We start from the raw sequence: 13,856 nt of genomic DNA on the forward strand, positions 1-13,856 counted from the left end.
ATATAACTTCATATAATCATTAAATACATAATTCAAAGCACCATTGATACCGACTTGTCGACTGATACATACCCAGGTATAAAGAACTGGCTGAGCTCCATGGATTCATAGTGGGTATGTTAATAAACCATACCTACCTAATCTATCTAAATAATAACAAAAGTTTCCTGTATCCGCGAAGCCAGCTACCTATAAACTTTTGTGACGATCGGTTTAGCTTTGAAGCCGTGCAAAGCCGTAACAATTCTGATTGGCTGATTTCAAAGTCCTCCGGGAACGTTCCTGGGGGGGCTTTTTCGGAATAAAAAACGACTTATGTCCATCTTAAGGCTGTATAGATCTTGATACTATACAGCACGTACATTATACCTACGAGCTAAATTTCATTAAGATCGGTAAATTAATTAAGAAGAACATATTAAACAAAAAATCAAACAAGCACACATACTTTTTATAATTTGTTTTAATTGAATGCGTTTATATAATTAGTTTTGATGAACTAATTTATGTATGACTAGCTGTTGCCCGCGACTTCGTCTGCTTTTGATTTTGTTTGGCATTAAATTTAATTGAAGTTCTAACAAAATTTCAAGTATTCAGTATTGCTAAACCTTAAATGAGGGGTTTGCTGCTGTCCGCTGAGGAGTTCTGTCCTCTATCTCCAACCACAATTTAGGCTAAATTAAACACATATTATAACCTACTACTATAGTACAAAAATAATTATTTAAATTGGTTATAATTTGTCGCAGTTATGGTGTAAAATCGTCATCTCTCCCAAACGAACCGAGCTTAATGTCGGGATAAAAAGTATCCTATATTACTTCTAACACTTCCAAGAATATGTGTACAAAGTTTCATGGGGATCGGTTAAGTAGTTTTTGCGTGAAAGCGTAACAAACAAACTTACATTGACATTTATAATATTAGTAGGGATTGCGCATTTGATCAGAGATATAAGATTTAGAAGAACGGTTTAAGACAAAAACCAAACAAGGTCTCAAAGCATAAAGTATTAAAACAATTTCTTAAACAATACGTCAATCATCACTTTGTACAGCAAACACTTTTTGATATAAACCATATCATACTTTATTCGCTTTAAATAAACCGAGGAATGAAAACCAGACATAGTTGTTATAAAAAGGCGGAAAAAGTTTACTAAAGGTGTTAATAGCGAGTTTGTTTCTTATTTCGCTTTACATATGGAAATAGCACAGCGGATATACCTAATAGTATAGTATTGGGCCGATAAGATAATAAACATCCCACGTGTTTGATGCAACGAATACTGTGTAAGTAATCAGAAATTTACGTGGGTGCCTGCACTTCACATTTCGTTAATACTTTCAACATGTACGGGCGAGAACTAATAAAACCATTCATTCTGTGCTAGTATACTACATGGCTGACATTTGACACATATTGCTTTGTTTGTTTTTCAAAATAATTGTGAGTTATGGCTTGAGAATTAGAACACAGCGTCCTTCTCCAATAATATATAGATACCTATGTTTCACTGGTTGTTAAGAACGTATGGTTTTAATTTAACCTATTATTAGAATTGAAAGTTTTACTAGCAAGTTCTAGTACCTTTATGCGAAAAAAACGGACACTAAAAATACATAAACTACACTGCAAACATACCACTAACATCATAAAAGTATCTAAGTATCTAAAATCTAATATGGTATACATAACCTAGCCAACCAACCCGCATTGGAGAACTATGGTGGCTCTATGCTCTCAAACCTAACTCTTCTATTAGAGACGGTGATCGAGGACCGAGATCGAGTCCCGGACCCCACCTCTAACTATTCATACTGTTATACCAAATACCAAACTGTTTAGGCCAAATAAATTATATTATATTCCCAACAACTGCCGGGACCTCCCACTTTTAAGGCTACTGCACCATTGTTATCTTCGAAAATTATGAAGGTTATAATGCAATCTAGTGCTAGTATAGTTGCAAATGAAGGTAGATAAATTGAATTAGATTTTATTTTTTTGAATAAATATACTACGAAAATACACGCATCGCCAACTAGCCCAAAAGTAAGCCTAGTTTGTGTTATGGATACCAAAATGACTGATAAATATTTTTTATGAATAATATACATAAATACTCATAATAAACAGATAAACATCCATTTGAAAATTTGAAAATTCATTAAAATTGAAACAATCTCATAAGTTTTATTAATAAGGTGCATGAGCCAAACTTTCTTTATTTTTCGGACACGTCTACCGGCGAGCAATTGATTCAATATAGCCCAGGGAAAGATGTAAACCACTAAAGCGCGCAGAAGGTCGCCCATGCGATGAACTGACCAAGTCAAATCCTCTTGAATGACTATCTGAATGTAGGGATAAGTGGCGAAAGCTTTAAACAGCGTAAGGTACTCCATGATGACCACAACCAGAGTATTACGACAAAAAAGAAGAAGCTTAACTTTAGCTTTAGCAGCGTAGCTGATAACGACACAAATCTAACATGGTAAAATTAGATTCTAATGTGACTAGGTATACTTTAGTTCAGTGGCAATTGCAAATTACAATTTTAGATGATTTTAAGAAGCCGTCAAGTTCAGTATACCTAAATGAAATTTTTATTGAGAACTAAATGAAAAACCTACTCAGTAATGTCCTCATACTTAAATAGCATTTTATTGTATAAAATAGTACCTTGTCGGGTTATAATATTTACTTCATCATGTTTTATGGCTTAACAAATAAATAAAAGCCATAAAAGTATAAAAGTGTCTCCTAAATTTAAAATCATGTAGTTACCCCACCGCAGTTAACCTTCTTCTGTGCAACACAAGACATTTATAAGTAGCTATAATTGAGAGAGTATGTCTAAGTGACTTATTTACATAAAGCAAACTAATATAGTCACTTATTAGTATGTAATATTTGAGTAAGTAATATCGGAAATCGGAATGCACGTGTTTGTTTACTTGATTTTCATCTCAGAGAAATCGTTAGTCTTGGAGAGAGCACGAATACTAATAACTTGGCTACTTTAGCGTAAGTAAGCTTAAGACATGTAAATTATGTTAAATAGCTCTAATCACCTGCTTGAGAAGAGATTTTGAATAATGTAGAGACAGTAATTAGAAAAGTGACAGTAATTTGAAAATAGATTATCTCGCAATTTAAATGAATCAAGTAACAATAACTCTTCTATATTTTACATTTCCCATGGTTTTTTTTCTTAACTTACTTTGTCTGTTTCTGGACGGACGGATCTAGGAGTATGGGACCCAGGTTCGATCCTTTTAGTTTTTGGGTTCGAATATATTTCTTTTTCCGGTACAATGCCGCAAAAATACGTAAGCACAATTCCACCTAAGTTTATAACGTAACTTTGCATTATGGTAAAGGTGGTAGTCAAGCACTAACTTATCATCGAGTAAAACTTGTTATATTTCATTATTGATATTGATATATTGAAATCTTATATATAAGCTTTTAAAATCATTGCATTGGCCCATAACGTCGAAGCAGGACGTCCTGTTATTTATTTTCGGGAAAAGCCGTAGTTATTGCAACCGGATCTCTATAATTTTGTTCGTTATAGGTCAAGCTTAACTTCCTCAGAAGTAATCACTACGTTTATTAAGTGATTGTCTTGTTGCAGTTCACATCCACTGCCCATCTTTACATCTTTAAGTTGTTTTAACGTATGATTTAATTCGTACCACTACAATCAAAATACAATTATAGTGTGAGGCCAAAACGTTATTGTGGTAAGCAAATTTTTGGAATTTATACCTACAAAAATTCTTACTTATTTAAATAAATAAATAAATATACTACGACAATACACACATAGCCATCTAGTCCCAAAGTAAGCGTAGCTTGTGTTACGTGTACTAAGATGACTGATGAATTATATACATAAAGACATATAATATACAGATAAACAACCAGACACTGAAAAACATTCTTGTTCATCACACAAACATTTTCCAGTCGTGAGAATCGAACCCACGGCCTTTGTCTCAGAAAGCAGGGTAGCTGCAAACTGCGCCAATGGGCCGTCGTTATTTATTTACAAACTTAATATTAAACTCCATGTAGGCTCCCTGGTGACTGAAGGCGGAACTTCTAATTTGTAATTATTTTGTATATTTAATATTAATATCTCATGATTTAGTTTTTGATTATTACTGTTTATTATTATTCTGTTATATAATAGTGTAAATGGGTCATAGTTACCAAATAAAGAATTGTATTCCTGGAAATAATTGATTGGCTACTTCATAATATATCTAGTAGGTATATTCGTTTTTAAACCTTATTAATATATTATACAGAAGAGTGGAAAATAGTCCGATACAAATACAATGCCCCTAAGGTTTTACATTTGGACAGTTTTATGTTAAATTTATGAAAAAAAAAATGTTCTATAGACCTTAATAACTTCGAAAACTTTATCTTATATGTTTTAGAATTCGACGGGGCTTATTTTTTACTGAATTTTATTGATTTAACAAAAAAAAATTATATATACCCGTACATATCAATTAGCCGAAATTTACTGGTAAATAAACTTTATATTTAAATTATTACTTTAAAACTCAAATTAATAGTGTTGATCTATTATCTTCATAAAGGCCCTTGTTATGAAACGATTCTTGGATATGGTTTGCTGTATAGGTACTCTGATAACCGTTATCGCGCATATCATTTAAAGCAGTCTACACAAGTATGTGCACGCTGTGCAAACAGAGGCCAAGGACAATTGGAGCACGTATTGGCGGAGCGATTGCCTCTACGGATAACTAACGACCTAACGGACCCTGCGTTTTTATTTCCCGCCTATTACGTTGTATTGTTCTCGCCTGCTTGTCTATTTTCGTTTCAGGACATAAGCATTTGAGTTGTTATGTTCAGCGTTGCCTTCCCGCCCACTAGTTAAATTGTCGCATATTAATAACGGACTGCCTGTCGCGACGGTCTAGTAGTTAGCATGTGGAGTCAAACATATTTATGTATTTAGTTAGTATATTTCTCTCTTATTCTCAGTTCCTCCTCTTCGCACGGTTGTCGTTAGAATATCACGGAGAACGGGTAACATCCCAAGACATCGGGGCCCTCTGTACCATCTACTGCGTCTCCATCACCAACCCATCTGCTCAGAGTGGTATAGGTTTGATCATTAATCCAGTAGTGGACTATTATAGACACAGATTGTTGACTCCTATAATATTATATAGAAGGGATATATATATATAAGATTGTTGTACTATTTAAAATAAATGTCACCCAATAATACTGCATGGTACAAGATTTTCTATTGCTGCAATTAATTATTACAGATTGATATATACTAATTAATTGCAGCAATATAAATAGTAAACAGTAATACATAGCGATTAGCAACCTCAGAAGACAAAGTGAGATAAGTCAGGAAATTACCTCACCCGTTAATGTGATAAAATGCACTCAGTGCATTCGAGGTTAATTCTGATATTTAGCCAAACTATGAGAAGAAAAAGAACGCAATATGTTTTATTTTTATTATTTTTGTGACACAATCAATTCGATTTTTAACCGGAGAAAGAGAAAGAGAAGAAGTTCAAGTCGAAAAGTATTTTTTATCGGTGCTATTTACAGTTTCTTAAAAAGCTAAATTTTAAATTCTGGATAGAAAACAACAGAGCACAAAATGTAAATTTCACTAAAATGTTAACAAAACAATATTTGCCCAATATCTGTTGCTTCCATTACTTGCCGCTGTAGAGCTACTAGACACACTAGAATTTGTGCATTCGCTTTATTGTCGGAATGCGCAATTTCGACCACGTTTCCGATTTTAGTCGTCAATTTAACAGACTGCCAATTAGTTTTTGCCTGAATGTGCTTATTTTATCTGTGCTTTACTATATTCTTTATTATTCTTCTCCTCTCGATTATTTTTATGAGCGTATAAAGCTATCTCTTCTCGTTTTTGCGTCTCGAAAAATCCTCTTGATGTCACTTCATATAATATTGTTTTTTATCAAAAGACTATCCGTCCACGCTACGCACCTATGGAGCTCATTACCTGAACACATTAGAGACAGTCGAACGGTGCACTTATTTACTCGCAGAGTGAAAGAGTACTATCCATCGTTGTCATCTTGTTAATATGTAGATATATTGTATATTTTCATTAGTTATCTTTAATTATACTGTATCTTTATTTGACCTATACTACCTTATAGAATCATCATACCCTCATCGTATCTCTCATCTCTGGAAGAGATCTCTTATAGAGATAAGCTTTCCTTTGTTTACTTCATATATTTATGTTTCTGGTATATCAATAATGAATAAATAAAATTTCCAGGAAACCGTACAGTACCGTATTTTAAACTTGGGCAAGTGTCCGCTCTATTTTATTTTTTTTGAAATTTCTTAAGTCAGCTTTTTAAAATATTTTTTGTGTCAACTCTAATATTGTGGCAACTTAAAACATTTCTGCTTTTACAGAAACAAAGGCAAATGATAAATGAACCACTCAGCTATTCAATAGGTCTCACACATAAGCGATCCTCAAGATTACAATTTCCGACAATTACTTATAAAGTTTCAGCTATTTGCCAGCGTTGATTTCAGGTTATGCAAACTCGTACTGTCGCAATATTTATTTATTATTAAACAAAACAACAGATTATTATTCTAGATACTTGAATACGTTCTAATATAATCTCTTCTAACCATATAATATATCAATTTCAATCATGTATATCACTAATCCAAACATAATTTTGCGCAGCATATTTACTTCGTCTATATTTCTGCTACTATCAGTAACAGTTTCTTACCTTATAAAATACACACCATGGCATATTTATTGAATTTAAACGTTCTGTAATTTAAACAATCACAAATTATTGTGCTTATGGCATGCAACTGATCAAAGTAGTAATGATGAGTAGTGTCTTCTCTATGCACACAACTATATGTTTCTTACAAGATAACTATTACACAACACCGAACAAAATAGATCAAGGGCAATTAAAACGCCTATTAAGGACACGATAATTGGTAGGTAAGATAAAGTAACTACTAGTAATCGAATTCGATGTTTTCAGACGTAGAAGTGGAAAAAACAACAGATGGTCCGGTCTAATAATCGACTTATGAATAAGTGAGTTAGAAATTAATCCCATTTCCATTTCACAAATGATTTCCTGCATTGGAGCAGCGTGGTGGGTCTATGCTCTAAAACCCTATCTCCTACAAGAGAGGAGGCCTGGGTCTAACAGTAGGACGTTAATAGGAGGCGGATAGTAATGATGTTCTATTAAATATGGAAGTTCTTCTAATTCTTAAAAAAAATATTCAATACCTAGGTATCTAAGTACATATTTATTAATTTAAAAGGTAAATGTAGCGTCGGCTAAATTATATACAATACGTATCAATGATATACAACTCTATATGAACCATCAATAGAGGCATAACATACATTCCTAATTCTTCAATTCAATACAATGACACACAATTGGCACCTACAGTGAAATAATCTAATGAAAGGGGCTTGGGGACAGGAAAGTAATAACTTGTAGTTCGACCTCAAGGAAAGTGAGACAAAAATGGTAGCAGTGACACTTTCTAATGTTATGTAAAAGTGTAATTAGAGTAACTACTCTTATATTGTGTGGGTTTGAACTTAAAAGGGAGACGCTTTCCAACGGTAGGTCGGTGATCAATCTTATCTTATTTAAGATCCATTAAACCTAATTTCCCCTGTTGAGGCACTGGTTTTACTGTTGCTTTGGTAGATAACTTTTCATATATTTGTACACTGTGTAACATCATTGCTTTTGGTATAACCAAATTACGTTGACAGACGTTGTAATCCATCTCAAAACCCGTGACATCTATAAGTGCTTGAAGAAGTTCTCTTCGGATAATGCGTGGTGCCTGTGTTATGTTTGAAAGAAAGAAAAAAAGAATAATCTTCATTATCAAAATTAAGCTTAATTTGCTATACTCCGCGAAAAGCAGGAGAATCTGTGTGGTGTAATTTATAATTTCTTCAATCCTTATACCCCACACCAAACAGATCTTCGGCAATATACCCTCTACGCACGTTTCGCTCCGAAACCGGAGCATCATCAGGAGATGTTGACTTTACAATGAATAATTGTTAAGTCTTAAATTAAGCTTAATTTTGATAATATATCATGGATTTCCGCAAAGTAACGCCTGCTTCTATCCAATATAATCTTCATTATTGTCACACATTTGTGTAAAATGTTACATTTGTGTCATACATTTGTTAAAGAATTTAAAAAAAATGTGTGACAAAGAAGCTGGCTCAGTATAAATGCATACTAAAAAGCGCAGCACTGTTTTTCAGACAGCCCTATTATCTTCGTTATCACTGAATCCTCGCCACTAAACAATAACAAAATAATCATAAAAAGGACAATAGCATAAAATATAATAAATAAACAAACGAAAGATATTTTTCACATTAACACAAGCTTATTTACCCTTAAAGCAAAGGACATCTCATGAAATACAAAATCATTAAAGAGGTAAATAATAAACAAAATAAAAAATTATGTAACTAATAAACATGAATAACTACGTTTTAGATAGTATAGGGCTCTGAAATGTGTTAGCTTGCTTTCGTTCTGATTTAAAAAGCTTAAGACAATCCTAGGCCATTCAGAAAGCTATTCTCACTTACACTATATGTTTTAAGTGTTTAAGATGGTATATTATTATATCGCTTACTCTAGTCTGCTACCAAGCAAAGGACCATACTACTGGATACAGTTCAACGAGTAATAAATCTGAAGTGGAAACAATAGCCAGATCTAAAATGCCGGATTACATATGAACGTTGGAATTCACAGGTCTGATTTAAAAAGCCTAAGAGAATCCTAGGCGATTTAGAACACTTATTGTTACTTACATTATGTCTTAAATTTTTAAGATGGTATATTGTTATATGGGTTACTCTGGTCTGCTACCAAGTAAAGCACCCTACTAACGGATACAGTTCAACAAGTCGCAAATCTGAAGTGAAAACAATAGCCAGGTCTAATAGGCCAGATTACATATGAACGTTGGAATTCAAAGGTCCTGATCTTGCTAAACGAAACGAAAAGAATCACAAATTTCAAGGGACATTTAGTTCATGGACTTGTTGGAGTGATGAATAGTATCTTACCTGTATGTTCATAACATCAGTGTTTGGGAAACCTATGTAAATATTCTTTCGGCTAGGAACAAACTGTTTGCCTTACACGTGTGCAGTATAGCACGAATGAGTAAACACCTATAGGTACACAGACAAGACACCTATAGGTTATCTCGACATAATAATTTATTCCAGTATCGAATAGTCAAGGACGTATTATATCATACCTACATCTTCAAATTATTTATTAATTTATTTCAAGTTAATCAAGTAGTTACTTTTTAGGTTGCAAAATCGCTTGCAAAAATATTAGTATACTTTCGAACAATACTATCGCACGTTACTGTTAATCAACTAAGTCAAAGGTTGTCTTAAGAAACCAGACAGAGCACTAATTTTGAAGCTATATAGGTATTCAAGCAATATCCTAAGCCTTCATTTGATAAGATAACCTTGCCTTTCAATTTATTTCGCACACCGAACGCCGAGGCACCGCACCGGGTAGAAAAAACCAATAAAACGCTTATCAAATGCTGACGTTATACGGAAACTCGACGATTACGATGTTAGTAATATATTCTACCACTTCAAGGACTTTATTTAACAATCGTAGAATTAATATGCAGAATATCTCGGTATATAGAAAAGAAGCAATCACATAGACTGTTATTAAGTTCATTAGTTTCGTTATAATTAATGTAATTTTCAGAATACTTATTTTATTATAATTGTTATGATATACCTCATCTTTGAAAGGGTCGTCAGAATGTGAAACGCGTCTCTGTTTATCGCCGCTGAACGAAAGTCTCCTCTTGAACAACTTCATCTTAGAATCTGCGCCGCTTCGCAAATCAACTCTCGCTTCAAACCCGCGTCATTATTCATTAGTTGTGCTGAATGAACTTTGTACATTACAAAACGTCATTAGAAACTCAGAGTATTTAAAACTAATAATGTTTATCACTTTTCTTACATAGCTTAAGTTTAACTGTTAGATAATTTAAATATAATAATTTGTGAATTTTTTTTCGCGCCATCTAGTTTGTGCACACCGGAGGTGCGAAGGTCGCTGGTAGCGCATGCCCGTTGATCGGTCGAGTGCGGTTAGGTCGCGCGCCGGCCGTGCACTGCCCGAGACTTGAGCGTTCGCAAGTCGCGACACAATGCGGTGTCGAAGACTGTGGCATGCTCGCCGGTGGACCGCGCGACCGCTGTCACCTTCACAACCCGAGTCCCAACAGTTCCCATTCACGCCCCAGCGTCACTCCCTCATACTTTAACACATCGACGAACACAAAGAATCATTTGACCCTTTTGATAAATTTGAAGACGTGACACCAAATAATATTTGCGCTTCCTCCACGCTGTAATGAAATATAAAAAAAAAAAAAAATTTGTACCGTTGTAAAAATGGTGTACCGTCACGGGACGCCTGGCTGATGTGAAACATCGAAATTGTTTTATATATTATACCTATTGCAGATATTGAATTATGAAGAAAGAGACAAATTTGCTCCACAAATTTAAAAAAAATACAACCAAATGGATAAACACTCATTTTTGTAAGTCGGTTAATAATGACTGTTTTATTACAAAATTTATTTTCATTTTTATTGTTACATACGAAATATAAAAATTTATTCATATAGCGTGCGTCGCCACTTTGGATGTTTCACATCAAAAATCATGATGTCGTTTATAAGGACTTGTCAATTCGCGTTAATCTATTCATTCGTTTATTTGACCGATCATGAATTTATATTTGTAATCTGTCAAATAAACAAATTAAAACTAAACATTAATGATTAAACGATAAAATTTATAATTTAATATTCAGATTGACATTGTTTTATTAAAAAAAATTAAGATTATTTAAAAGGGAGAGTTCGATCTTATGCTTGGGAAGAGCAAAACAGTAATTACTCAGTATTAAAATTAAAACACTGGCGGAAATGCGAACAGAATTTGTAATTAGGTAATCCAGTTAACTGCGTGGTTAAGAGCCTAACGATGTTGACACCACAGAGCTAGTGATCGAAACTAAAGTATTTTATCTACTTATCTATAAGTAAGTTGTCGAACTAGTTATTAAAATCATCTGCAGCAAATAACTATTACAAATTACTTGAATACGATTTAAATATAATTATTTTATATGGAACCAGTTAGCTGAAGTACCTATGTCAAATGGTTTTTCCCTATGGAAAGAGTGAATTACAGATTTGAATTACGTTTGAGATTAGGAGTGCATGGAAAATAACATCCGTTGTTACCATAAACATTATTCTAAAATTGGACAAGTCGACAGGTCTGCGTTTGACATTTATGTCAATTACAGGGATTTACAGGGAACATGTGTTATAACAATAATGCGAGTTCGGTTTCCGTGCATATAAACATTTACTGCTTTGATTTTGTAATCTGTTTCTTGTTTATTTATCTGTATATATTTTTTTCTTCGTTATGTGATATATACATATTTGAATCCCGCAATAATATTAATCAATTTAGGTTTTTTATTGAATTAGCATAAGGGATATGCAAAAATAAAGAGTTACAATGGATTCTTTCTACTCATCTAGTGCGGAAAAAGGCCTAGGAGCAGAAGAAATAGGTAGCTAAAAACCAACTTCAACTATTTTATCCGTAAAAAAATGTGTATCTTTGAATTGAAGTTCGATTCTGGCATTAGAAGATTTTTTAACAATAAAATAATGTTACCTACTACTTATTTAAAATATGTAAAAATCGTTGAATTTTAAGATACCTACTTATTACATTATCATAAACAATTTGTCTCATAAATAGAACTAATCTAGCTAACATTGGAGTTTGGAAGAGAAAGTAAACACTTTATCTTGCAGTAAACAGCTTTCTGACAAATGGAGACGCATTTAAGGCTAAACAGCGATATAGCAAATTGCGCGGCTCGTTTTAGGCAATTTTCTAGACAGCGGGGTCTAAGTCATTAACATCTACACTCTAACTCGCGATACAGGTTTGCACAATGCCGTCGTATACAATACAGTCTGCCATGTTTAGTTTAGCAAACATAAATTATAGTAGTATAACAATAATTTCTATATGACCAAGAAACGCTACCGTTAGGTTAGTAAGTATTTTTTTATCGGCTCAATAGAATTAATTTAGAAAATTACTAATATATCTGAAAGTTTTATGATGACTATTGTCGTACTCTAACTGAGAGTTACTTATTATTGTTCGTTGAGAAATTCTGCTCCAACCTCTAAATATATTTTGAAATCATAAACAAAATGGCCACCCTTCAATTGATAACATAATAAGATTTAAAGTTTTCAGAGTCTAACTCGAGCTTCCTGTTATATCAAATTATATAATTCCTCGTTAGCTCTAAAACTTAAAATCGGCTACAAGATAATCTGCTAAAAAATAATTTAGACCCAACTTAACAAAGCTATGTTGAATTTTGAATAAATTGCTTTTACGAGTAAGTAGAATAATATTACCTACTTTACTTCCTTGATGGTCATCAATCACTAAGCATTGTTTTCTGCTAGAACAAAATGCTTTCACTTTATCATTTGGTACGAGACGTTCAAGCCGTGACATTTGTTGGATGATTGCGAATATTTCATTGTAGGCAATAAAGCATAATACATTGCGATGTGTCGAGCTCAGACCAACGTTAGTAATTTGTTTCAATGATAAGAGACAATTGTTTATACATCTTGATCAATATCGAATCGATAATAATAATTCAATCTGTTTCAAGTACCTATTCTGTCTTTACCGTGACAATTAAAGGAGTCATTTTAGGAAAATTCTGTGGAAGGTTTGTGCGAAATATGTCTGCATAATGAAATATACCAAATGTCATTTCCACAGTTATTTCGCAGGTTTGGCTTTCCACTAAGATCTTCAGATGTCAGATTAAATTTGGTAGAGCTATCCTTATCTGCAGGGTAGAATATGAAAAGGATAGCACTAATTAATTCAATCTTTCATCTAGGTATAGATTTTAGATATTGATTATTATTCTTGGGCGTTAAAAATTGGATGCAGATTCTAAAACGACTACCAAAATTCAACGATTTATTTGCCGTCGCCACTAGACATTCTATTCGTGAGATGATTTTTTTATGTCGTCTGTGATTTTGGTACATTATACTTAAATATGGGAATCTTATGAAACCTTTTACATGGGGAGGATAGAACAACTTGCACAATGTTATAAATTAGCGAACAGTTATTCATGCATTGTACATAGTATAACATTGAAGACTGTATCTTTACCGTTTCAATCATTTTAATATACTTTTCCTAAAGAAGAAGAACTGAAATTAATAAATAAAATTAAAAGGTGAACTTAAACCGACTAAAAACACAGAATTTAATTTTATTTAAAAAAAAAAACACTTCTATATAGTAACAAAATTGCTTTTTACATCAAGGCTAAATCCGTTGGAGACGCCCTGTTTTATCTGACCTTGTATCACGAATTCTTATTATATAAAACTAAAACTTATATTTAAAACTTATTTTTTAAAATGGCACGTTTCGTTCTAAATTAGGTATATGACTCGTTATTAAGTGAGATCTCAAACCAAAACTCTGTGTTGATATATTTTGATTAGGAAAGAATAAACCTTTTATTAGTATTTACAAGTTCTTTTGTAGTTATCAAGAAAACGATGATAATATTATAAAAAGAAGAAAA

General features: G+C 33.0%; 1 protein-coding gene across 6 annotated transcripts in view; it reads right to left on the bottom strand.

Moving 5' to 3' along the window:
* Nucleotides 1-13,856, bottom strand: part of LOC120636011 (tensin-1) — a 169,885-nt gene that overhangs the window by 64,282 nt on the left and 91,747 nt on the right. For 2 of the 6 annotated variants that reach the window (XM_039907280.1, XM_039907272.1), the window contains exon 1: nt 9,900-10,292. The exons of the other annotated variants lie outside the window; for them this stretch is intronic. In XM_039907280.1, the coding sequence (XP_039763214.1) occupies nt 9,900-9,983 (84 nt within the window). In that variant the 5' untranslated portion in view covers nt 9,984-10,292. Of the gene's footprint in view, nt 1-9,899; nt 10,293-13,856 lie in introns of those variants that run through there. 6 annotated transcript variants of the gene reach the window in all.

The sequence above is a fragment of the Pararge aegeria genome, chromosome 3 (assembly GCF_905163445.1).
Source record: "Pararge aegeria chromosome 3, ilParAegt1.1, whole genome shotgun sequence".
NCBI classification, from domain to species: Eukaryota; Metazoa; Arthropoda; class Insecta; order Lepidoptera; family Nymphalidae; genus Pararge; species Pararge aegeria.